The sequence below is a fragment of the Pelmatolapia mariae genome, linkage group LG9 (genome assembly GCF_036321145.2).
Source record: "Pelmatolapia mariae isolate MD_Pm_ZW linkage group LG9, Pm_UMD_F_2, whole genome shotgun sequence".
NCBI classification, from domain to species: domain Eukaryota; kingdom Metazoa; phylum Chordata; class Actinopteri; order Cichliformes; family Cichlidae; genus Pelmatolapia; species Pelmatolapia mariae.
The window spans coordinates 26,538,006-26,562,455 of record NC_086235.1 but is presented as its reverse complement, the minus strand read 5'-3'; the positions used below and the strand labels follow the sequence as shown (position 1 = coordinate 26,562,455).

The 24,450-nt window shown below is 40.1% G+C and overlaps 1 protein-coding gene and 2 non-coding genes across 3 annotated transcripts in view; 1 reads left to right on the top strand and 2 right to left on the bottom strand.

Annotated features, from left to right (window-relative positions):
* Positions 1-1,332: 1,332 nt before the first annotated feature.
* On the bottom strand, positions 1,333-1,404 carry trnag-ucc (transfer RNA glycine (anticodon UCC)). The gene has a single exon. It is a non-coding gene; the product is annotated as a tRNA-Gly (tRNA).
* A 2,038-nt stretch (positions 1,405-3,442) lies between these two features.
* trnag-ucc (transfer RNA glycine (anticodon UCC)) lies at positions 3,443-3,514 on the bottom strand. The gene has a single exon. It is a non-coding gene; the product is annotated as a tRNA-Gly (tRNA).
* Positions 3,515-12,373: 8,859 nt separating this feature from the next.
* The window catches only part of LOC134634175 (vascular cell adhesion protein 1-like), a 62,622-nt gene continuing 50,545 nt past the window's right edge, over positions 12,374-24,450 (top strand). The window contains exons 1-5 of the mRNA XM_065471654.1: positions 12,374-12,478; positions 14,598-14,649; positions 14,834-15,217; positions 19,489-19,794; positions 19,876-20,136. Of these exons, the coding sequence (XP_065327726.1) occupies positions 12,374-12,478; positions 14,598-14,649; positions 14,834-15,217; positions 19,489-19,794; positions 19,876-20,136 (1,108 nt within the window). The remainder of the gene's footprint in view (positions 12,479-14,597; positions 14,650-14,833; positions 15,218-19,488; positions 19,795-19,875; positions 20,137-24,450) is intronic.

The window sequence follows — 24,450 nt, the reverse complement described above, 5'->3', positions numbered from 1 at the left end:
TGCAGCGTTTTGGAAGTAGTGTAAAGACTTTTCAGGAAGCTTTTAGGACACTGTGAAAATACTGAATTTGAATAGTGGAGGCTAGAAGTAGTGAATGCATCCTTCCTCTCTATCATTAGATGGAGAGAGTGTACAAAGGCCGGCATAGTGGGTCTGTGGCCACTCTTGCTTGCGCTTTTGCGTGTCTGTCAGCCAGCTGTGGAGAAGAGCAAAGTTATTACATACAAAGAGCTGAAGTGAAAAGCAGTGTTCCAGACAATGACATGTGTCCACTGTTTGTGCTTTTCATGCAGTAATGTTTGATGTTTGAAGCTATTTCTGCTGTTGTCCCATTCCCGGTGAAATCCGCTGTCCCTCCAATCCCAATCCCAGTCCTCTTGCAAAGCAATCAGCATTTGCCAGACGCATCAATCATCGGCTTGCGGCGGCGGTACTCAGACAGGATCCTGGACGACTACACAGGGGCACGTCTGGGGTGGCTAAAAGACCGAGTGAAGGATGCCACGTTTACTGAATGCGTGCCTAATTTTGTCAGGACATAGCTGGGTCCATTGCTTCTGCGTGCTCTATTTTCACAAGCAAAGGCCTGGCTCTTTCTCCTGGCACCATCTCAGGTGATCTCCATGCCGTGGCTTCTTCTCAAATCAACGTCTGGACTGCCGCAAAACAGCTGACCGTTGTCGACAGGATTCGAACCTGTGCGGGGAGACCCCAATGGATTTCTAGTCCATCGCCTTGACCGCTCGGCCACAACAACCACATTTGGCTGTCGAACTACATACTTGAAAGACATACGTCTTCCAAGTCCTACGCCACACGTCTTTCAAGTAGGATGTGCACAACAACGGCCACGCTGGATTGTAAATGCGGTAGCTGCATGGCTTTGGTGCGAAAGCTTGTGGTTTTGCAGTTGCGTCAGATCGGTGCAGCACAGCTGCGGTTGAAGCTAGCTGGCTGACATTAGCTTGCTTGTTTGCATGAACAGTAACACACACAGCTGATGATTTTGCCACCGCAAAGAGCTGATCAGTACATGGTTAGTAAAATGTTATCTTCATTCCAAACATTCAGCACAACGTTTAAAGTGGGACTGGCTGTCTTTATGAAGAAGTAACGTGTCCAATCCCAGTTTCATGTAAGAAGGTATAGGTATGAAGTGATGAGAACTCAAAGCCTGTGTGAACAGTGGTTTTCCACAGCAAACGGTAGCAGCGAGGCCGATGAAGAATGCACCTGGCTTGACATTGTAAGCATTTGCAGAAAGAGCGGAGAACGTTTTTAGTGTAAAAGAGTACGCAGCCCACATGCTTGAACAGCACTGCTAGTGGGAACTGCGATGGCCGGGAATCGAACCCGGGTCAACTGCTTGGAAGGCAGCTATGCTCGCCACTATACCACCATCGCTGTGAAAGATTGCAACATTACTGATTCATTGTCCGGTTTATACAGCTTTTCAGGACAATTAACAAGGTGGGCATTGTGATTACACGCTTGTCAGGTTCTAAACTGGTCAAAAGGTAGATCACTAAAAAGACTAGTGCTTTCATGCAACTGCACATTTAATCTCATCAGCAAAGCTTCTTTGCTACTCAAGTGTGGCCTCTCACGCATTTAACCTCTTGCGTGATTGTTAGCACCTTGAGAGTGGCAATGGTCACGCGAGTTCTTCAGGTCACACCAGCCTAGGTGCGAATAGGTGTGAATCTGTCTTGGGACGAATCTGGGACGAGGACGTCTTTGGCTCCTCTTTCAAGTTATTGGACTTTGGCAAAAAGGTTTTACGCTTAATTAAAAAATGAGAACAAGTGTCTGTGTCTCGAATACAAAGTGGGAGCTGGTTCCACAGAGAGGGGCCTGAAAAGTGATGGCTCTTCCTTCCATTGTACTTTTAAATCCCCTCAGAAACCAGCAGTCTGAGAGCAAAGCAGTCTGTTGGGATGATATGGCACTGTGAGATCTTGTAGACAAAAGTGGTCGTGATTATTCAAGACCTTGTGTGTGAGGGCAAGTAGTTGGATTTTTATTTGGGATTTAATAGGGAGCCAATGAAGAGAGAAGTCCATATGGGGGAAATATACTCTCTCCTTCCAGTCCCTGACTGTACTCTGGATGCAGCGTTTTGGAAGTAGTGTAAAGACTTTTCAGGAAGCTTTTAGGACACTGTGAAAATACTGAATTTGAATAGTGGAGGCTAGAAGTAGTGAATGCATCCTTCCTCTCTATCATTAGATGGAGAGAGTGTACAAAGGCCGGCATAGTGGGTCTGTGGCCACTCTTGCTTGCGCTTTTGCGTGTCTGTCAGCCAGCTGTGGAGAAGAGCAAAGTTATTACATACAAAGAGCTGAAGTGAAAAGCAGTGTTCCAGACAATGACATGTGTCCACTGTTTGTGCTTTTCATGCAGTAATGTTTGATGTTTGAAGCTATTTCTGCTGTTGTCCCATTCCCGGTGAAATCCGCTGTCCCTCCAATCCCAATCCCAGTCCTCTTGCAAAGCAATCAGCATTTGCCAGACGCATCAATCATCGGCTTGCGGCGGCGGTACTCAGACAGGATCCTGGACGACTACACAGGGGCACGTCTGGGGTGGCTAAAAGACCGAGTGAAGGATGCCACGTTTACTGAATGCGTGCCTAATTTTGTCAGGACATAGCTGGGTCCATTGCTTCTGCGTGCTCTATTTTCACAAGCAAAGGCCTGGCTCTTTCTCCTGGCACCATCTCAGGTGATCTCCATGCCGTGGCTTCTTCTCAAATCAACGTCTGGACTGCCGCAAAACAGCTGACCGTTGTCGACAGGATTCGAACCTGTGCGGGGAGACCCCAATGGATTTCTAGTCCATCGCCTTGACCGCTCGGCCACAACAACCACATTTGGCTGTCGAACTACATACTTGAAAGACATACGTCTTCCAAGTCCTATGCCACACGTCTTTCAAGTAGGATGTGCACAACAACGGCCACGCTGGATTGTAAATGCGGTAGCTGCATGGCTTTGGTGCGAAAGCTTGTGGTTTTGCAGTTGCGTCAGATCGGTGCAGCACAGCTGCGGTTGAAGCTAGCTGGCTGACATTAGCTTGCTTGTTTGCATGAACAGTAACGCACACAGCTGATGATTTTGCCACCGCAAAGAGCTGATCAGTACATGGTTAGTAAAATGTTATCTTCATTCCAAACATTCAGCACAACGTTTAAAGTGGGACTGGCTGTCTTTATGAAGAAGTAACGTGTCCAATCCCAGTTTCATGTAAGAAGGTATAGGTATGAAGTGATGAGAACTCAAAGCCTGTGTGAACAGTGGTTTTCCACAGCAAACGGTAGCAGCGAGGCCGATGAAGAATGCACCTGGCTTGACATTGTAAGCATTTGCAGAAAGAGCGGAGAACGTTTTTAGTGTAAAAGAGTACGCAGCCCACATGCTTGAACAGCACTGCTAGTGGCAATTGCGATGGCCGGGAATCGAACCCGGGTCAACTGCTTGGAAGGCAGCTATGCTCGCCACTATACCACCATCGCTGTGAAAGATTGCAACATTACTGATTCATTGTCCGGTTTATACAGCTTTTCAGGACAATTAACAAGGTGGGCATTGTGATTACACGCTTGTCAGGTTCTAAACTGGTCAAAAGGTAGATCACTAAAAAGACTAGTGCTTTCATGCAACTGCACATTTAATCTCATCAGCAAAGCTTCTTTGCTACTCAAGTGTGGCCTCTCACGCATTTAACCTCTTGCGTGATTGTTAGCACCTTGAGAGTGGCAATGGTCACGCGAGTTCTTCAGGTCACACCAGACTAGGTGCAAATAGGTGTGAATCTGTCTTGAGACGAATCTGGGACGAGGACGTCTTTGGCTCCTCTTTCAAGTTATTGGACTTTGGCAAAAAGGTTTTACACTTACTTATAAACTGATAGCAAGTGTCTGTGTCTCGAATACAAAGTGGGAGCTGGTTCCACAGAGAGGGGGCTGAAAAGTGATGGCTCTGCCTTCCATTGTACTTTTAAATCCCCTTTTACTATAAAAGTGTTTATTTTCACCAAAATTTAATGAAAAACAAAATTCTAAATATTGAAGATATTTTAAACGAAAAAGTCTCAGACTAGGCAAACCATGTGAAAATCTACCCTGAAATACCACTAGTATTCTGTCTTTAAATCTTAGTGTTAGTTTCATATTGTTGGATTGTCATTTGTGCTTAGAAATATATACTCATATATGCTTAGAGGTATATAATCGATTGCATATTGATAGGATGTCTGATCCTTAGCAGTCTGCAATAACTCCGTGTGCCTCCCAGAGCACTCTGGTATGCACACACATCCTAAGGTCATGAGAGAGGTCGTACCTTCTCTTTCTGATTTATGGTATAGGAGGACACTTACTCTGTATCTGTTTAAGTATAAGAGCCCTTTGTTTAGGTGGACCGCTGGTGTTCTGCTCGTGTTTGTGTTTGTAAAACAGTTTGTGAATTTCCTGTTTTACTTTAAAGGTCTGTGTCTCTTTATGCCCATTAGTTTCAGCTGTGTCCACCCCTGCGTGTCATTTCCTCATTACCTGGTGTGTATTTATAGTGTGTGTTTACCTTTGCTCGTCGTTGCTCTGTCTGTGTTATTTGGTAATCGCCGCGTCTCTCTGCTCTTCATTCCGCTCATCATTCCCTGCTCTTCATCCCCTGTGTAACCTCCATATTTTTTCCCCTGCATATTATTCTGTGAGTTATGGTTTTGGGTTTTTTGTTTGTTATTAGTTTCCCCACTTTAGGTTTGTGTTTTGTTCTGTCCTTGCTTCTGTTATTTTCGCCTCCTGCAATAAAGCTCCCTCGCATCACAGCAAGTGCCTGTATTTTGGGTCCTTTCATGCAACCCCCACACGACTGCTGCCCCAGCCTTGACATTGTCTTAGCGACATACATTGCTGGATGTCTCTGAACTTTCTCAAATTAAACCACGACAAAACTGACATTATAATTTTCGGAAGGAAGACTCTGTTAGTTTTATAAGAAACGACTTGGGCCCATTATCAGCTAATGTACATCCCCATATAAAAAATCTTGGTTTCATTTTTGATTCTACCCTCAAGCTGGACAAGGAAATAAATTCAGTTGTTCATGGCAGTTTTTTCCAACTCAGGAGCATTTCTAAACTCAAAAATATCCTGTCATCTAAAGATCTGGAAGCTGTTATCCATGCCTTCAAATCATCATGTCTTGACTACTGTAACTCTCTCCATTTAGGCATCTGTCACACAAGGCTGTCCCGCCTGCAACTTGTTCATAATGCAGCCACAAGGCTCCTGACGGGTACCAGAAAGAGAGAGAGTATTACTCTGATACTCACATCTTTACATTGTCTGCCAGTTAAATATAGAATTGATTTTAAGGTTTTATTATTTGTTTTTAAGGCTCTCCATGGTTTGGCTCCTGGTTACATTTCAGATCTTCTTAGCCTGCACTTACCCACTCAAACTCTGCGCTCCTCCAGTCAGATGCTTTTATTAGTTTCAGGCTCTCAGTTCAAATCTAGAGGTGACAGGGCCCCGAGACTCTGGAACAGTCTTCCCTCTTTTATAAAATCCTCTTCATCCTTGGAAGTCTTCAAATCGAATCTGAAGACCTACCTATTTTCCACAAGGCTTTCGGTTCTCTCTGACACCTCTTTTATTCTGTTTGAACTATTCTGGTATTTTATCTCATTGGATGATGTTTGCATGTGTATACGTATACATGTATTTTATGTTCACGTATGTGTGCTTGTGTGTGAATGTGTACATTTTTGTATATGTATGTGCATATTTGCATGTACACATATTTTTTACAAACATATATGGATGTCTTACAATGTTTCTATAATGTTTTCATCTTATCTATTTGAATTATTTTTATTTGATTATATTATCCCTCTTTTCAGCACTTTGGCCAACACTTGATGCCTTTTAAATGTGTTATATAAATAAAGATGACTTGACTTGACTAGCATCTTACAAACACTCCCATCAGATGACGAAGGCCCAGCAGAGACTCCAGACATACAGCTGCACTGTCTGGTACAGCAATTGTACAGAACAAGACCAGAGGGACCTGTCGGGAGTGGTGAAAGCAGCTGAGCATGTCAGCAGAACCACACTACCAACCGTGACAGACTCTGGTTGACTGTACCAGGAAACCAGGTGTATTATGAGCGATGCAGCCCACACTGATCTGTTTGCTCCGTCTCCTCTGAAGAAAAATTCAGGATAATAAAATGGAAAAAATCTATAATAGTAATTGTTATAAAATTATGTCTTTATTATGCAGATCAAACAGTTTAATAAAACAATAAATTTTACACCATCAAACATAATTAATGATTTAACACTTGTGTGACATTAAAGTGATTTGATTTTTGATTTGATTTGAACACTTGCAGGATTGAAACACAAATTGAAATTCAATAAGAAAACAGAGAACATGTGGATCATTAAAAACCAATGTAGACTTCCAAGGTTACAAAAAACAAACTAAAGCTAAATTAAAGAGCCAGCACTATAGGATTAAAACCATTTTAATTAACTAATGAATAAATAAATAAAAACAAATGATATGTGTGTCTTCTTCACGAACGCAAACATCAGATGACTTCAGGTTAGTTTATTCGTAACTGTAGGTGCATTTGGTTTGGTATTACAGAAGTACAGACCAGCCCCAGTTTAACTTTAAACATAAAGTGAATTAAATAAAATTAATAATAGAAAACTAACATGACAACTTTGTGGATTATTGTAGTGGCATATTAATGGTCAGCTAAGTCATAACCACAGAATGGGTCATCTGTGATAAATTATTTAATTCACCTTCTAATAATTAAATTCTAATGAGCCATGATGTCTGTAGTTATAGTGGGTTGCTGTATAAACCATAAAGTTCAAGTTTTGCTGCAATATCAGTTGGATATTAAAAACATTTCTATAACTTTATAATACAAATACTACTACTAAATACTGGTAGGAAATATTGATTAAAATATACCTGGAATCACATTTAAAAGCAGCAAAATTCCTCAAAGAAAAGAACAAACATGACATACATATCTATACTTAAAGCTTTCTAAATTTAAGATTCAGAATTGTTCACTTCAAGTCCAGAAATCATCAAATCCAAGCGACAATAGCTGACAGACTTTACAGGAGATTCCATCTGAACTCTGTGGAGCCTGATCTAAAGGTTTTCAAGTTTGACTCTGCAACCAGAAGAGGATCTTTCTCTGTCTTCAGACTCACTGTGGCCCTGCATGATCATGCTGATGTTTGCACAGAGCAGATAATGAAGTGAATGCTTTTGGACACTGGCAACACCAAAACAGTTTATTTCTAGTGTGGCAGGAGTATGTGGGAGGAGTATGAACTGAGATTCCCGAAGCGCTTGTCACACTGGTCACAGATGTAGTTCCCATCAATGTGTCTTCCTTCATGATGGTCACAACTACCTGTCTGTGAGAAGCTTGTTCATGTGAAGGATGTTTTTCAGTTCACCTGCAGCGGGGAAGCCTCTCCCACATTCTTTGCAGTAGTTTGTCTCAAGTGCATCTTTTGGGGGATTACAGTGTTGTGGTTTATTTTATATCAAATTTACATTAGCAGATTTAGCAAACTTTTGGGTGATTTTTATCCAGTTTGACTTCAATATTCTGTACATTAAGTTTTTATGTCCCCTTGGCTTTTAAAATGAAAGATAATTTAGATAATGTTTTAAAATCACTTTAACAGTATTTCCTCTATGCTGCTCAAGTCTAACAGGTGTTTTTACCTGGCGGCAGAAGTATTTGTGCCTCCAAGTTTAAAAAATGTATAATTCAGATTCCATTTCCCAATGTTGCTGTTCAAACATTTATGTAAATGAGTGATACATATGACAAAAAGTGGGATCAGAAGCCAAAATTAGAACAGGCAGCCTGTTAATGGCCGACTTCTTCTGTCAAACATTAAAAAAAAAAAAAAATTGATACCTCACAGCAACTCCACTTGTAGAGTCTCTTTCTGGTGTGGATCTGCTGGTGTTCTCTAAGTGAAACTGGATCTTTAAAAGTCTTCTCACACAGGTCCAATTTATAAGGCCTCTCCTCAGTCTGGGTAAACATGTGGGGTTTTAAGTGGGAGTCTGTTGCAAACTGTTTGCCACACTGATCACAGCAGTACACATCATACCCGGTGTGAACATGTGGGTGTATTTTTCATCTCAGTAGCCAGCGGAAAGTTTGTCCATAAACCTTTCCACACAAGTCACAGCTGAAAGGTCACAGTCCACTGTGGACGAGTTGGTGTCTTTTTAAATGTTCAATCTTCTGTGAGGTTTGTCGGCCTCCTGAGAGCGCTGACTTCTCGGTCCGTGTTTGTCTTGCAGTGACCGAGATACAAACAGAGGCAGTGAGTGAAATGCAGTCGTGGAACAAACTGAACCTTCAAACTCTCTCCATTAGTTAAAACAAAGCAGTCACTGAACACCTTACAGTTCTATTACCACCACCTACTGGCAAAAATAGAACATGACATCCAACCTGTTGCAAGAAAAAAAATCCCAAAATTAAATATATATTTTTGCATAAACTATTTTTTTTTTTTTACTTAACAACCACTAGCATATACAAAACTCTTGCCCATTACTGGAGCTTATGTACAAATATTAATCTTAGCATTGTATCACATTCAGAAAAGTAGTAAGTGTGTGCCAGGCTTATAGATTTCATATTTTCTATTTTAGTTTGACATGTAGTATGGTAATATCTTCTAGTACAGATTATAAAGAACTACAGTAGTAAAGCTTAGAAAAGCCAAATACTTTTACAAATACATTTTTCAATGTCACTCTGAAACAGGATGGGACAACACTGCAAATGGAAGACAGCCATCTTAGAAACCTTTCAATAAAAGGTTTGTGACATTAGTTGTTGTTCTGCTCTGTGAGTTTGAAGAGTTTGTCTCTCCACCTTCTATACCCTCTGCTTAGAGTGACGCTAAGGCTTGTTGTGGACCTTAAAAGCAGGTCAAGAACTAATGCCACCAGCTGAAGTCCGAGACAGTGGAGTCGGGAGTCTGTTGAACCAAAGATAGAGACTATCTGGGATCAGCAACTTCAGCAGCTACTGGTACAGCGTTACCAAACCAGTGAGAACTGGAATCAAACTGTTTCATTCCTGACTCACTCTAATGGAGCAAGAGTGTGAATCTACTATGAAAATATGAAAAGTGCACTGATAATAGTAATTACAATGGCATTATAAATCAAATGTTTTTCACTGGTAAATTATTTATGGTTTGATTAATTGTCAGTTTAATAAGAATCTTGCTCATTAACATTTTGTTTCAATGTCATGTTAAAATCTGATCTGTTTATATTGACTTCTGTTAACTTCAGTACTAACAGGGACCACAATAAAACAAAACAGCAGCCGGTGAAGTGCACACAGTTCCAATAATAGTGTAAAAGCAACATTTTTTACCTGTATTAAATTAATGTTTTCTTCTGTATTGTCCTAGCTGAGCGCAAATGGTTGAAAATGTTCCTCTGTGGCTCTGTTGGACTCGTCTCCTCCTGATAATCCGCTGAGACACAAAACAAATCATTATTATTATAGAGTGTGTCACATGTTCATCAGACAACACAAAGTACAAATTTCAGCTCTCTGACTGATTGTAGAAATCTCAGGGGTTGTACTGCAACCTGAGGTAATATGCTTATTAAGTTTTACTTCAGGAGTAACTTTGTGACATCAGCTTCAAATTCCTAAGCAGCCCTTTACTCTGACGGCCTGAAATTCATATTTCAAAGTTTGGAGAGAATGACCTGGTTCTAGCCTACTATGTTAGGGAGAGCATCTAGAAAGAGTAGCTGGGAAGTTGCCTGAAAGAAAGATAGAAGGTGGAATGGGGAAAAGAAAAACAAGGAGGAAAGTTAAAATCTACTGAAAGTAAATATCGTCAGGTAATGTGAGAAGGGTTTTTTTCTTTAGTACAAGAGAACCTCTCTCATTCTGGGAGGCTTACTGAGTCTCACTAACTGAATGTAAACATATCTAAATACAATTCCTATTTTTTAGTCAATCATACACATGTGCTCTGTTTCAATTTTGTGGTTTTGTGGTCAGTTTAAAGACTGAAGAAAAAACAGAAGCAAAGCATGTTGGAGCCTGAAGGTGGCGCTAAAAATCCAAAAAGGGACATCAGAGCAACTCCTAACAAATTAGCCATCTCCAAATGAAATGTATTCAACAAATTAAACCAAAAAACAGAAAAAGAAATTACCGAATATTTGGTGTTTCCAAGAGGTACTAATACACAGAATGGCAGACCACATGACTGTGTGCCTGTACTAACACAGGTTGCAGGAACTTGACCTGCAGCTTCCTGTTGACCAGCTTCCTCAATGTGCTTAAATGTTTCTGCTTTAATTTAATGAGTCAATTATCAGTTGGGCCACTTGCACCAAAGCAGGCATTTAAATGTATATTTCTATCACTGTGGTTCTTTCAGCACCAAAAATAAATCATAAATCATCATTCAACTTCAATTACTCCCAGGAGAAAGTAATTAGTTACACTACTCCTTACATTACTTTTGCATTTCTCTGTGAAATGAACTAAAAAGCATTGTCTCATTTATTATTTATTACTATTTAACAATATAAACTTATAGGGTACAGTCCTACACAACAACACAGATCTCTATTCACACAACATCTTTTTAGTATTTAGGTATGAAGATGGAGCCGACAGCACCAAGAAAAGATGAAAACCAACACAAATAGACCTATTTGAATTGCTCACTTTCTAATGATGTCCTCCAACTATTTCCTTGCCATGTTAATTACACTTTCCACTGCTGCCCCACAGTTCTACATGCCTAGTGTTAGTAACAGCAGCTTCCTTTGACTGCGAAGTTTTAAGTTGTTGATGGTGCAGCTGCAGCAGACCCAACAGCTAACATCTTGGTTAATTTTGCACATTTTGGTGTATATATTTGGGGTTTATTCTTCTCTCTTAGCTTTACAGATCCACTTTTTCACTTTTCTTTCTTCATTAAACACTTCATCCAAACTAAACATTCTACAACGATCATGTGCACAGGGAAGATAAGGGAGGGGCCAGGTGCTTTAAGAGATTTTACTCAGCAGTCCATTAGTGTCAGTCAGGGGCGATTTTAGCCCATTTTTGGGGGTGCTTCAGCACCCCCAAAATGAATCAAAGCACCCCCAAAGATTTCTTACTTTTTTGACAATATTTGTTGTGTGTGTGACACACTACTAAAAATATAAAAAGCATACAGTACTTAATTGAGATGGAACATTTTAACAACAAAAGTCCGTCCTGTTCTGTAGTAAAATCAGCGATATTTGACCGTCCTGTTGCTCCCATTGAAATGTATACACCCTATTTAAAATTTAAAATTGTCCGTAGCCTACTGTTGTTACCACTGTCCTGTTTGAAATGTAATGAGAGAAACTGGTTATTTTGTCATATGTGCATGTGCCGATATTGAACCCAAGGTACTAACTAGCTAACTGACTGGATGCCCATTAACCTTATAACTCCTGTTGTGTGTGTGTGTGTGTGTGTGTGTGTGTGTGTGTGTGTGTGTGTGTGTGTGTGTGTGTGTGTGTGTGTGTGTGTGTGTACAGAGAGACAGCCAGGTTCATAATGGATATGAGGAAGTTTTTTCAAAAAAAGGAGCCACATTCAGGTAAAAGTGTAAGATCAAATGATCCATCAATAAAGGATAATGTTGGATCAGTGTTTCAATATTTATATCCTTTATTAGATGTACATGTGGTTTGGTTATTTGCCTTTTGGTTGAAAGTACACTGAGAGAGGACTTTTATTAGTGCTCTTAATAGTATTTTTTTTTTAAATCTAATTGAATACAATCTATTTGTGTATGATTGTCAGTCCAAAGAGGGAGAGAGGAAAGAGGGGAACATGAGGAGAAAGTACAAGGTCAGGAAGAACCAGGTAAGAAAACAGACAGGGAGTACTAACAGGCAAAACAAACTGTTAAACTGGCAAAGAAAAAAAAACCAATTAATTTTACTCACAATCTGGAAGTTGTGTTCTCCCTATATTAAAGCTGCTATACAGAATCTGCAAAACAAACTGGGTTGTCAGCCCTGGCACTGCATTACCATATTGAGCTTCAGTCAGAGGAAGTCACAGTTGCCAAAACTTTTTGAAGCTGAAGAGTGAGGCTGGTGCTATTCCAGATATGTTAACATTGTACAATCTTCTGGATAATCAGATCTTCCCCACACTGAAAACTGTTATTCAGGTTGCCCTAACAAACCTAGTTAGCAGCTGTAGCTGTGAAAGGTCTTTTAGTGTCTTGTGTCAGCTCCATACCTGGCTGAGAAGGACCATGGGTCAAAGCAGACTCCAGCACCTGGCTGTGATGTCAGTTGAGAAAGAGATGCTTGAGAGTCTTGACCGCCAAAATGTGATAGACAGATTTACGAACCTCAAGGTGAGGCGACATAGGTTAAAAGAAAAGAAAAAATCTGCAGAGCCATAGTAGTATCTGCACTAAAGATCTTTTCATACATTGTATACATTGTACCATAGGCCAAGGTGTCTCAATTTTTCTAATTTTTTAATAATATTTTGTACATTTCAAGGACTCTTCTATTTTTGGAGTGTATTTTTTATATATCTGTATCTGTATTATACATACACATTAAAAGTGAATCTCTGTCCAGAAAATGCACTGTTTACTTTTTACTCACTATGAGCATCATTCATTATTCTCCCGCAGTAATTAAGGTTAGGATATGTATTTTTTTTTTTTAGAATTCCAATCCATTCTTCTTTAGCAGCATTTCAATAACCTTTATCAGATTTGATGGTTTTGTTACAGACTTTAAAAAAAGTGTTTTGCTTTTCTTTCACAAATGTGGGGATTAATTGTGTGGATTGGACGAGGACCCAGGCACAGAGAGACTTGATGAATTTAAGAATCTTATGATTTAATAAAGAAATTTGCAGACTTGCACAGAGATGGTTAAACTATGATGACTGATAATGGAGATGAAGACATCAGACGATGAGGACAGGGAGGAACAGGGTTTAAATGCACCAAGGAGACAGTCAGAAGGAACTCGGGACAACTGGAGACATTTAAGGATGCAGGGACTGACAGAGACAGGGAAGAAGTCTCATTGTGACGAGTAAAGTTTACCTTGCCTGGATGGGCAGCTCTCTGGGTGCTCAGCATCCCCAAAGCTCTGATCCTAGAATCGCCCCTGGTGTCAGTAATGAAATTATAATGAATAAATAAATAAATAACTGGAATGCTGGATCCTGGGCCGTTGCACAGTGGTCCTTTAAGCATGCCCATAGCCTTGGTAATCCAATCCAATCTAGAAAGAAAAAAAAATTACATTGACCAGTTGGGCCACAAGTGCGACGGACCACTTAGTAAGTGCCCTGTATGCCAGATTACTATTGGACATCAGGGGATTTGATGTTAACAAAGTGACTGGATGTCACCATGGATGAGTCCATATGCCATCGTAGTAAATGACATCTGGCTTCCAGTAAGAGAGGGGAAAGAAAGGGTGTATAAGTATAAAATGAACATGAAGAATGCATATGGGGTTCTTCCGTTTTGTCTTCTGTGAGATCTTCAGTGAGAAATTCTGAAGATGCGATTTCAGACATTCAAAGCTAAAAATTCCAGCAGAGAAACCAAAGAGATCAACCACTGTTGAAACTGTGAACTTGCTAATTTGTTTTGTATATTTTTGGCTTATTCTCATATTTTTGGAGAATTTTTTCCCCTCTGTTACAGATTTTTTTTTTTTGAAGTGCCACTTTGTCCTCTGTTTTCTTTTTGTTTTTTTTTTTTTGTTTTTTTTGGGGGGGGGGGGGGGGGGGGGTGATACACCGAGTTGATACTATGTTTTTGGGTAATTGGCTCTATTGCAATTGTTTTGTTGCTGAAAAAACAAAACAAAACAAAAAACTATTCCTTTAAATAAAAATAAAAATGCAGAGTCCTAATTTCTAAATTAAAAAAACTCACACAAACATTGACAGAAAGATCAAAATAGCCACTGGTCTCAGAAAACGCATGTCAGAACTGATAAGAACAAAGCAGAACAGACAATGCCAAAGGAGAGTACATAAGCTGCTTCATGTACAAGGGAACTACTGAGAGAATGAGGAACATGTTTGCATGTGAGTGGAGGGTTCAGAACAGATGAATCTAGAGGCAGGTGGGAGTTGCAGCTTTTAAAATGACAGCAGAGTGCATGATGGGAACATAAAAAGCAGACTGACTGAATAAAGAAAGACAGAAATCCAATCACAGGTCTGTTTGCTTTGACATTACACCATCTAAACAGAGAAGTGTTTCACTTGCTGTTTCTGCAGAAATCACACAGTGACTTTTACTTTGTTGTCTCTCCTTTGTGTCTGATCATTTGGTAAGAAAACATTCATACAAGTTACTAATTTTGTGTCTTGTAATGAAAAAAAAAAGGCTTTATTTAATGTTTTTGTTTTTTGATTGCTTTACAAAATGAGGCAAGTTGCTGTTTTTATTTCTTATTTGTGTAATGATTTTTTTCTTCATATTTTTCCAGGTGATGGGTTTTATGACAGACATCATGTTACTGAGTCTCCTCTTTATTCCAAGTGAGCTGTCTCATTTCAGTCATTTACAGTCTGACAGATCAGTGAAGATAGAGATACTTTACAAAGTCACACAGTTTATGCTGAAAATGTTGAAAGAAACCCATGACTCTTAAAGTCATATTTTTCATTATGAATTTTCTCTTTATCTATATTTGTACATTTTCATGATATTCTGTTTTTTCAGGCACTTTGGCTGCTTGTCCTCCAGAAACTCACCTGTTCATCACTGCACCAACAGAGATGGAAGCTCTGAGTGGATCTTGTTTACAAATCCCATGTAACTTTAGTGGAAATGGAACAGACCAGTTTAACACCACAAGACCTGTCTTTGGAGTGTGGATTAAAAATCATTCCAATGTTTTTAAATATCCAAACAATGAGATATTCAATAGCAGTGGGACAGTTAACATCTATCCAATGAATATTACAGGAAGCCTGAAGGAGAAAAACTGCACCACTCTGTTTTCCAATTTAACCACAGCTTATACAAACACATACTACTTCATAATTATGAACGGGCCCTACAGAGCGACAGCTATTTGTGATCCTCTTCAAATAACAATTAAAGGTAAGAGAGTTTCATTTCATTTTTATAAACAATAAAGTATAATCGGCTGCAGCTTTTGTCAAATGGTCAATATAACAGAAATCAGCATGTTTAAGTATTCTGTGATTAGCCAGAAATCTGGAAAATTAAGATGGCTCAGGACAATAAGTTCTTCTTCTAAGTATCTCTTGGGTTCTTTATGTTATTGTCACGGCAGGGTGTATGTCAACCAGATGTGGGGCAGGTCTGGCAATGATGGCACTGTTTATGTTCCTATTTTCCTATTTTAGTTAGAAGACCCAAATGCCATGTTGCAATACTATACTGCTATGGCAGCAAACATTTCAAATGCAGGTTTGACAGGTTTGTAAGTGTACACTTTATCCAAAACCTAGTGAGGGTTTACTCAGGTTTACCGCTGGGTGGCTGTAGCTCAGGAGGTAGAGCAGGTCATGTACTGATCGGAAGGTTAGTGGTTTGATCCCTGGCTCCTCCAGTGTGCATGTCACGAGTGAGAATGTGTGTGGCTGTAGTTAGGCAGCACTCAGTTTAGAGAAAGTGTGCGATGTGGCATGTTATATAGAGCACTTTGAGTAATCAGGGAGAGCAGAACACTGCTATACAAGAATCAGTTAATTAAGTGTCTGAACACAGTTTTGCCATGTTATTTTCGCACTATTATGTTCCGGCACATGTTGTTATTACATGGGTTGATTAAGGTACACATTAGGCTGACATCTGGGGCCAGAGCTGAAACTGTTTTGGGCCAGCACAGGGCCAGCAGTGTGTCTGCAACTGGCCTTGTGCTGGCCCATGTGTGGACCACATCTGGCAAACCAGATCTGGGCCACCAAAGGGCTGTCATTCTTTGCGGTATGTAGGCCATGTGTAAGCACATTGGTTGGGCCAGATCCGGGCCATACCAATTATGCTATGTGGGAAGGTACTGTTACATCAACACAAATCTACATCTCTTCCCCAACATTCGCTGCACTTACAGGGGACACAAAAGTAGAAACCCTGTCTGTTAGTGATTAAAACAAACAAACAAACAAACAAACAAAAAAAGCGTTTGCATATTAGTCTGTTCTGCACGTTTGAAATGAAATAATGTTTTATGGATAGACAAAGATAACCTGAGTGAATAAAAAAAATGCAGTTTTTGAATGGTCATTTTATTTATTAAGGGAAAATGTTATCCAAACCTACCTGGCCCTGTGTGGAAAAAACAAAGCCTTGACAGCAAGAACTCTACTGAAGAGCTTTTGATAGCTGGTAATGAGTCATTCACATCGCTTTGGAGTAATATTGGTCCCCTCTTCTTTGCAAAATTGTTTTAATTCAGCCACATTTTTTAAAAAACGAACGGTCTGTTTAAAATCAAAGCATTATTTTGGGTGTAAACCTGACTTTGACTCCAAAACCTTCATTCAGGTATTTTTCTTTTTAGCACTTCTGAGGTGGACTTGCTCGTGTGTTTTGGATGTTTGTCCTGCTGTATAACCCCAGTAAGTTGTGCTTCAGGGCACAAACAATTGGATAGAGACTTTTCTGGTACAGATCAGAGTTCATTGTTCCATTAAATTAGGGAAAATCATCCTAAAGCAGCCTCAGACTGTCACATAACCACCACCATATTTGATTGCTGGTATAATGTTCTCTTGATGAAATGCTTTGTTAGTTTTACACCAGTTGTAACAGGTTTAAACATTTTCAAAAAAGTTTTGTCTGGTCAGTCCACAGAATATTTTCCCAATATTTTCTGGGATTATCAAAATTCTTTTTGGCAAATATGAGTCAAGTCTTTGCGTTCTGTTTGCTCAGCAGTGGTTTTCTCCTTTCTCCCATTAATGTCATTTTTGCCCACTCTATTTTGTGATGCTGTTTGAGCAGTAATCATACTCAGTTTTCACAATTGCCTTTTCACACAGCAGTTGGAGTAGTTATTTTCCATTAATAAATTAAATCTTCATTTAAAAAGTGCACATATACTCAGGTTATCTTTGTCGAGTTTTTATCTAAAAGTTTTAAGTGAGACAAATATGGAAAAACTAAGAAATCAGGACGAAGGAAAATACCATATGTTGTTTTTTTAATACATGTTGTCACTGATCTCCATCTCTTTCTTGACTGTATTATCTCTGTATAAACCAGTGGTTCCCAAACTTTTTTGCTAGTCCCCCCTTTGTTTTAGTCTTCACCCCATGGCATTGTTTTCATGGAATTTGTTTTCCAACTCCATTGCAGTTTATTCCACATCTCAAACCTTTTGTACACATTTAAACAAATAAAAGTAATAGGTTACAATAAAATAAACCGCTACCTCTTTTAAATAACAGAAAAAACCCCATCTTCATGGTGTAATTATTTTACGTATAGTGGGTTTTTTTTGTTTTGTTTTTTTACTGTCTAAGAATATTTAGCACTGCTATCAATACATTTTTCAAAAAAAAAAAAAAAAGTCTCTCTGTGCAAAATGGGTGTAAAAACATAAACAACTGTGGGATACTGTTTGTCCGTGATTTGAAACGGGGGAACAAATTGTGGCAGGATCAGTGTTGTCTCTGCACACAGAACATCTGCGTTGCGCACAAAAAAAAAATCTAACCTGAATTGAAATTAAAATAAATACGTTAACAATTCATTCTGTTTTGCAGTGTGAGTAAGTAAGTGACCAGTGACTGACTGCTCCAGCCAATGATGCGATCCACATTTGTATATACGCAGCTAATCAACGTCGTTGACAAGCTATGACAGCGTCCTTATGTGCTGACACCGCTGTTTTAGCTAGCAAAGCAGTGTGGCTGATGTGGAGTGAAGCCAGGTTAATGACAACATGTACAACCATTGGAGATGTGAGCAGCAAAAAGTGTAGACTTTAAAAATTATGTTGCTAGGCCACGTAAAACCAGAGTTATGATAAAAAATATATGTTTGGTTTTGTTTATATTTACTGCAGGAAAAAATGGTAAAAACGGCATTCTATAAGGCGCTCGAAAGCACTCTCCGCCTGTGAGCAAAGACAAAATCCACAAAAAAACCCACCCTTTCCTAAAAAAATGTACCATGTCAACCAATTAAAAAATGATATGGCAACATGGCATTTAGTTATTTAGAAAGGGGGGAAGTTTTAGGAGTGATGGCGGTGTTTTGAGATTTGCAACGTTTTGTGTTTGGAGTCTAAAGTGTGTTGTCTTGTGTAGTTAGTGTGTAGTGTAGTCAATAGTTTTGTCGTGTGTGTCACAACAATGAGGCGACTGCTGAATGTTACAGGTGTTACAGGAGTGATATGTACTATCCTTGGTTTTCTACCAAGCTTCCTATAAAATACACGTACACACTGATCTCTGCTCCGATTCCACTTTATTACTCTTTTTATTTTTTCTTGGTGCTTCTTGCTCGCGGGTAAATTACATACTCCGCGGCAACCCAGTGCCATCTTGTGGCTGATGCAAATATAGGTCAACATGTTACATGATACATCTCCTGTTGTCAGGCCTGCAGGTATCAGGTTTTTGATGCTCTCCTTTTATCTCATAGTGGAAAGAAATTATTTTTTGGAGTGGCACAAATAATTTGTGTGGCATCAGATTTGATGCAGAACAGCTGATTGTTCTGTAAATACTTTGAAATGTTTATTTAAAAAACCTCCTTGGCTGCATTTTTAGGTAAATATCTGCAAAAAACTTTGTTGTTTGCAAAACTCAGTTACTTTTTTGAAGAATTAACTATATAATTAATTGCCCAACATTGGTCATTATACACTGTATTTTGCAGACAGAGTTACAGGACTCTCACCCAGACCACAGACTCATACTCATAATACAAGTCAGAGCTTTATAAAAAAAAGAAAAAAAAAGAAGAAAAGAAAGTTACTTTTACTTCCAATAGTGCTGACATACTACACAGGTCATGAACGAGATTTTTTTTTCCACTGTAAGTGGGCTAAAGCGCTTAATTAAAAGTAGTCTAACATAAATGTTAATACTGTAATTTTATGGATTCGATGCTGGCGTGACCACAGTGCACACGTCTAATGTTGCTTGGAGTTTGTGTGTTTGCTCAGACACATGAAAAATTAGAGGGAACATTGCTTTGAAGCATATTTGGCGATGCTTCAACCTCTGCTTTGCGTTTGTGTGGGAGCCCTGTCAAAAAACCTGTCCATTATGCTGGCAGTGTCCAAGCATTCTTTTTTTTTTAAATTCATAATCCCCCTGCAATGGTTCTGCACCCCCCGCCCAACTTTAGGAACCACTGTTATAAACTGTATTTGTGATGTGAAACCACAGATTCTCCTTGGAGGCCCAATATTACAATCCCAGGTGATCTGAAGGAGAAGGAGTCTGTCACTATAACCTGCTCAGCTCTCACTCCCTGTCCACACTCCCCTCCTCAACTCACCTGGAATCTCCAACAAGACTCTCACAACAGAACAGAGGAAAACACAGATGGAAGCTTTACAACTAAAATCCAGCAGACCATCACTCTGTCAGACGCAGATGATGGAAAGAAGATCAACTGCTCTGCCAGATATCCTGTGAACCAAGGAAATGACACCAAGACAGCAGAGACAGAAGAGACTCTCAGAGTTTCATGTAAGACAATCAGAGTTTGTTGTTGCAGAATCCTATAGGACAACATGATTTATGGGATATCCTTTTCTTTATTTTTCTCAGATGCTCCTAAAAACACCTCAGCATCCATCAGCCCTCCAGGTTTGGTATCGGCAGGCAGCTGGGTGAACCTGACCTGCTCCAGCAGAGCCAAACCTCCAGTCAGCAACTTCACCTGGTTCAAGAAGAGCAGAGATGGAGCTGTGAAAGTATCTGAAGGAGAGATTTACAGCTTCAGTGTAACAGATGAAGGAGTTTATTACTGTGTGGCCACTAATGATCTGGGTAATCAGACATCAGCAGAGATTCATGTGACTGCTGCAGGTAAAGATAAAGGCACATCAGGAAGATCATCAGGAGTCACATTGCCTCAACTTATTGGCATAATCATTGGGATCATTGTATTCTTAATCTTACTCTGCTTGATTATCTTTGTTTGGTAAGTATTATATGTGAAAGTAGAAAACACAAACTGTTAGTATCAAAGATATTTTAGCTGCACATTAAAATATCTGTTTTCCAACAAATTAACTTTATTCACACTTACATTTCTTAGAGTTAATTTAACAGCCTCTTGTGTCTTCCAGCTGGTTAAAGTCAAAGCATCAAAGACAACAACAGACTCAGGTAAGGGAATTAAAACAAATAAACAAACAAAAAACACTCTACTTGCAGGATAACTGACTGTTCTAGTGATTATTTACAGTAGCATCTTTGTCAGAGCAGTCTGATCATTTAATGAAACATAAGAACAGACTCAGCTTAAAGAGCTTTCTATTATTTTAATTCAATAGATTCAAATAAATGAAAAGCAGGTTGTTGAAGAACCAGGAATTAAAACAGAAGAAGTTGAAGAAAACATCCATTATGGAGAGATTAACATTTCCACGCATGAAGCATCCTCTGACTCAGTGCAGGACAGAGGACAGCAGCAGGATACAGTGTACGCACAGGTGAAAGTCACCAAGCCAGAAAACAACTTAACACAGAGTCCTCATGGTCAGGAAGAGCTCTACGCTGAGGTGAAGAAAATTTGAAATGTTGTGAAAAGACATTACTTCAATGGTGACATACACACATGGAGCCTTTCAGTGGGTTCTTTTCACAGTTTAGTGATTTTAAACAAAGGAACAACACTCTGCAGCTTTTTTTGTTTTGTTGTTTTCGATTTTCTTGTGTTCATGAATAATCTGAATAAACAGAAGTTTCAGCACTTCTATAAGGAACTGGTTTCAGTTGACAGCTGATGCTTTTCTGTAAAACCAAAAATCAAAACCTACACATGCTGTAGCTTCTTTGTTTGAGTTTTTTATTTCTTTGTTTGAGTTTTTTTTTCTGAGATTTTCTGAGCTTTCTGATGATATCAAAACGCTAACATCAGTCATATTAAATGTGAAAAATTTGACAGGGGCTGGGTCCTATTCCAGTTGCCATGGAAAGCAGTTTCCAGTTTGTCAGAGAGCTAACACAGAGCAACAGACAACCATACACACCAATTTACACACACACACAGCAATTAACCTAACCCTTAGACGGTTGTACCCTTACAACCCTGCAGAGAACCCACACAGGCACAGGGAAAGCATGTTTAATTCAAAACTGTGAGCATTTTTACTAAGGCAAGAAGCAAAGCCATTAAGTACAAGGAATACATTTCATGTCAGCATGCTCTCCTACCACCAACACTTTTCAGAAATGCAACTATTTTTCATCAACGGAGTGCAAAATCATCGAGCAACTAAAATTGAATTTATCAGGCAGTAGTATACAGCATAAATGAAGTCAAGTTTTAGTACATAAGGTACAAATGTGACTTATATAATTTTAATTTGTGATGTGAAAGAACAAAGTTCAAATCAATATGTTGACTTGGGCCTCAGGCTCCATCCGACTGACCTGTTACAGTAATGGGTTTGGTGCACTATAGTACATGGGGAGAACACCCAGAGTCTGTGCTGACTCTGAGCCTAATATCTGGATTGTACTCTACCCCTAAACCTACGCTCATCAAGTTGACTGTTCACAGCAGGCTAAACGACCTGTCATGGGCTGGGTCCTTTGACTCAGCATTCTGAGTTTGGTGCTTTTGGTATTATCATTTTCTAGTTCTAGTTTGTATTGTTTAAGCTTCAGTTAGTTCTATATTTGAGCTCTATGTGTCCCTATTTAGTTTTTGTCTGTTCAGATTCTTCTCATGTCAGTTTCCCCTCTATGTTGTCCACATTTTTGTGTCTTCAGTGTATGAGCCTGTTGTGTTCCCTGTGCTTAGGTCTCCCTGGTCCGTTGTGTGTCTCACTTATGTCTTTCGCTCCCTCTCTCGTGCTCTCTTGCTCTCTCTCTCTCTTTCTCACTTTCGTCCTCCCTCGCCTCCTCTCACTTGTCCTCACTCATTCCCTCTCTCCCTCTGTCTCATTTTCCCTCTTTCTCATGTTCCCTCACTCCCTGTCTCTGTCTCTCGTGTCTGCCTTCCCTCAACCCTTGTGTCAAGCTCATGTGTCTCAGTCTATATCCCTCTGTTTTATTTTGACACCCTTGTGTTCCATGTTCAGGGTGTTTAGTCCTGCTTCCCTTGTGGCATCATGTTCATTTGTATCAGCTGTGCTCCCTAAGTGTTTCCACTTCCCTCATTACCCTTCTGTGTATTGCAGTCCCCTGTCTCCCTTTGTTCATTGTCAGGTGGTCTGTTTTTTCTTGTCTCATGTCACTGGAATTCATGCCTCTCAAGTCTCATCATGTTTCTTTTGTCTAGTCCCAGTTCACCCAGTATGGGTAACAGTTTAGTTTTTGGCTTCTTTCGCCTTTGCCATTTGCTTTTGTATTTTTCCACCAGCCTGAATAAACAGCTCACTTTTTGCTAAAGTCCAGTTCTGTCACTCGCAAGTCTGCTTTTAGGTCCGCCCCACAACACACCGGCCATAACACGACCCTTTTTCTCTTTCAGTTACTTTAGCTCAAGATGCTTCAGCAAACCAGTGACAGAAAAATATTACTTGGGCAGAGTTATAACACAGTACAATAAATATAACTGAAGTGTCTTTGTGAGAGGACAGCTGATGTCATTATGTACCAGACTTTTTATGTGGAATATTTCTGATATAGTTTTTTTTTAAGTCGCTTCTTCTTCTTCTTCTTCTTCTTCTTCCAGCTGCTTCTGTTAGACCCTTTAGAGTCCCTACTTTTACCTCCACACTCCTGTGTTTCATTCTTTGACCCTGGCTCCCAACATGTTTCCCCTCTCCTTTTCCTTTGTCTTTGGCCAACAGTGGTATAATTTCCACCCATACCATGTTGAACAATAGCAACAGCAGCTATTGCTCCCTGCCCACATCTCCTGTCATTGGGCCTGCGCCTGTCCCTGCTACTCTCTCACAGCCAGTAGCCCCACTGACGTCTACCATCCCTAGCTCCCTGCCACCTGCATCTAAGGCGAGTGAAATACTTTCCTCTTTATGCTCCTTTCCTCTTTAACTTGTCCCCAGTCCCTAAAGTTTAAACATTGTTTCATGTATTTCACTGGGTTTGTTGTCCCTGATGTGGCCTGTGCTTATAATAATAAATAGCTTTGTCAGAACTCTTTCTCACAAAAATGTTAATACCAATTTCATTTTTGCTAATAGTAATAATTGGGGGATGTGGAGGTGAAGGACCCAGGCGCGGAGCTCTGAATATCAGCAGTGCGTTTATTTACAGTGAAAGGAAACAAACAACAATAAATCCCCGTGTTCTCCGGTGTCGTGCCGTTCTTCCCGATAAGTCCATGTCTTGTGCTCTCTGCTCCCGTGTGTCTGCACTCCCCGTGCTCGCTACTCTTCTGGCTTTCTATGCTATTCCTGCAGGAAACAATAGAAGCAGTTGGACACTCAACTATAGCAGGCATGCACTCAAAGACTAAACCTAAACTGGAAGACTACGCAATGATCCCGCGTCGGTGGAGGCTTCACCACACCGTTAAGTAGCTCCCTGCAGGTGTGTGGCATCCTCCGTGAGCGTGGCCCATCATCCACAGACCTGACAGTGCCTGTAGCCCAGCCTCCTGGCTACAGTCACAACCACACACACACACACACACACACACACACACACACACACACACACACACACACACACACACACACACATGTCTGGTTTGCTATCCTCGTGGGGACATCCCATTGACATAATGCTTTCCCTAGCCCCTTACCCTTACCCTAACCATTAAAAATGAATGCCTAACCCTGACCCTTACCCTAAACCTAACCATAACCTAATTGTAACCCTGACAGTAAAACCGCATTTTGAGTGTGAAAATTGCTTTCAACCCCGAGGGGACCTGGATTTTGGTCCCCACGGTGCAGAAAGTCCCCACCAGGATAGTAAAAGTCAGATTTTGGTCCCCACCAGGATAGTACGAACCCGTACACACATTACACACACACACACACACACACACACACACACACACACACACACACACACACACACACACACACACACACACACACACACACACACACACCTCCCTATACATAGCCACAAAGAACAAAACCCCAGACGGCAGAACAGGGCACACACATACACCAAATAATAATAATAACAATAATAACAGTCCACACTGCTCACGGACCCCGAGTACTGCAGAGCTGGGTCCGTGACAATAAT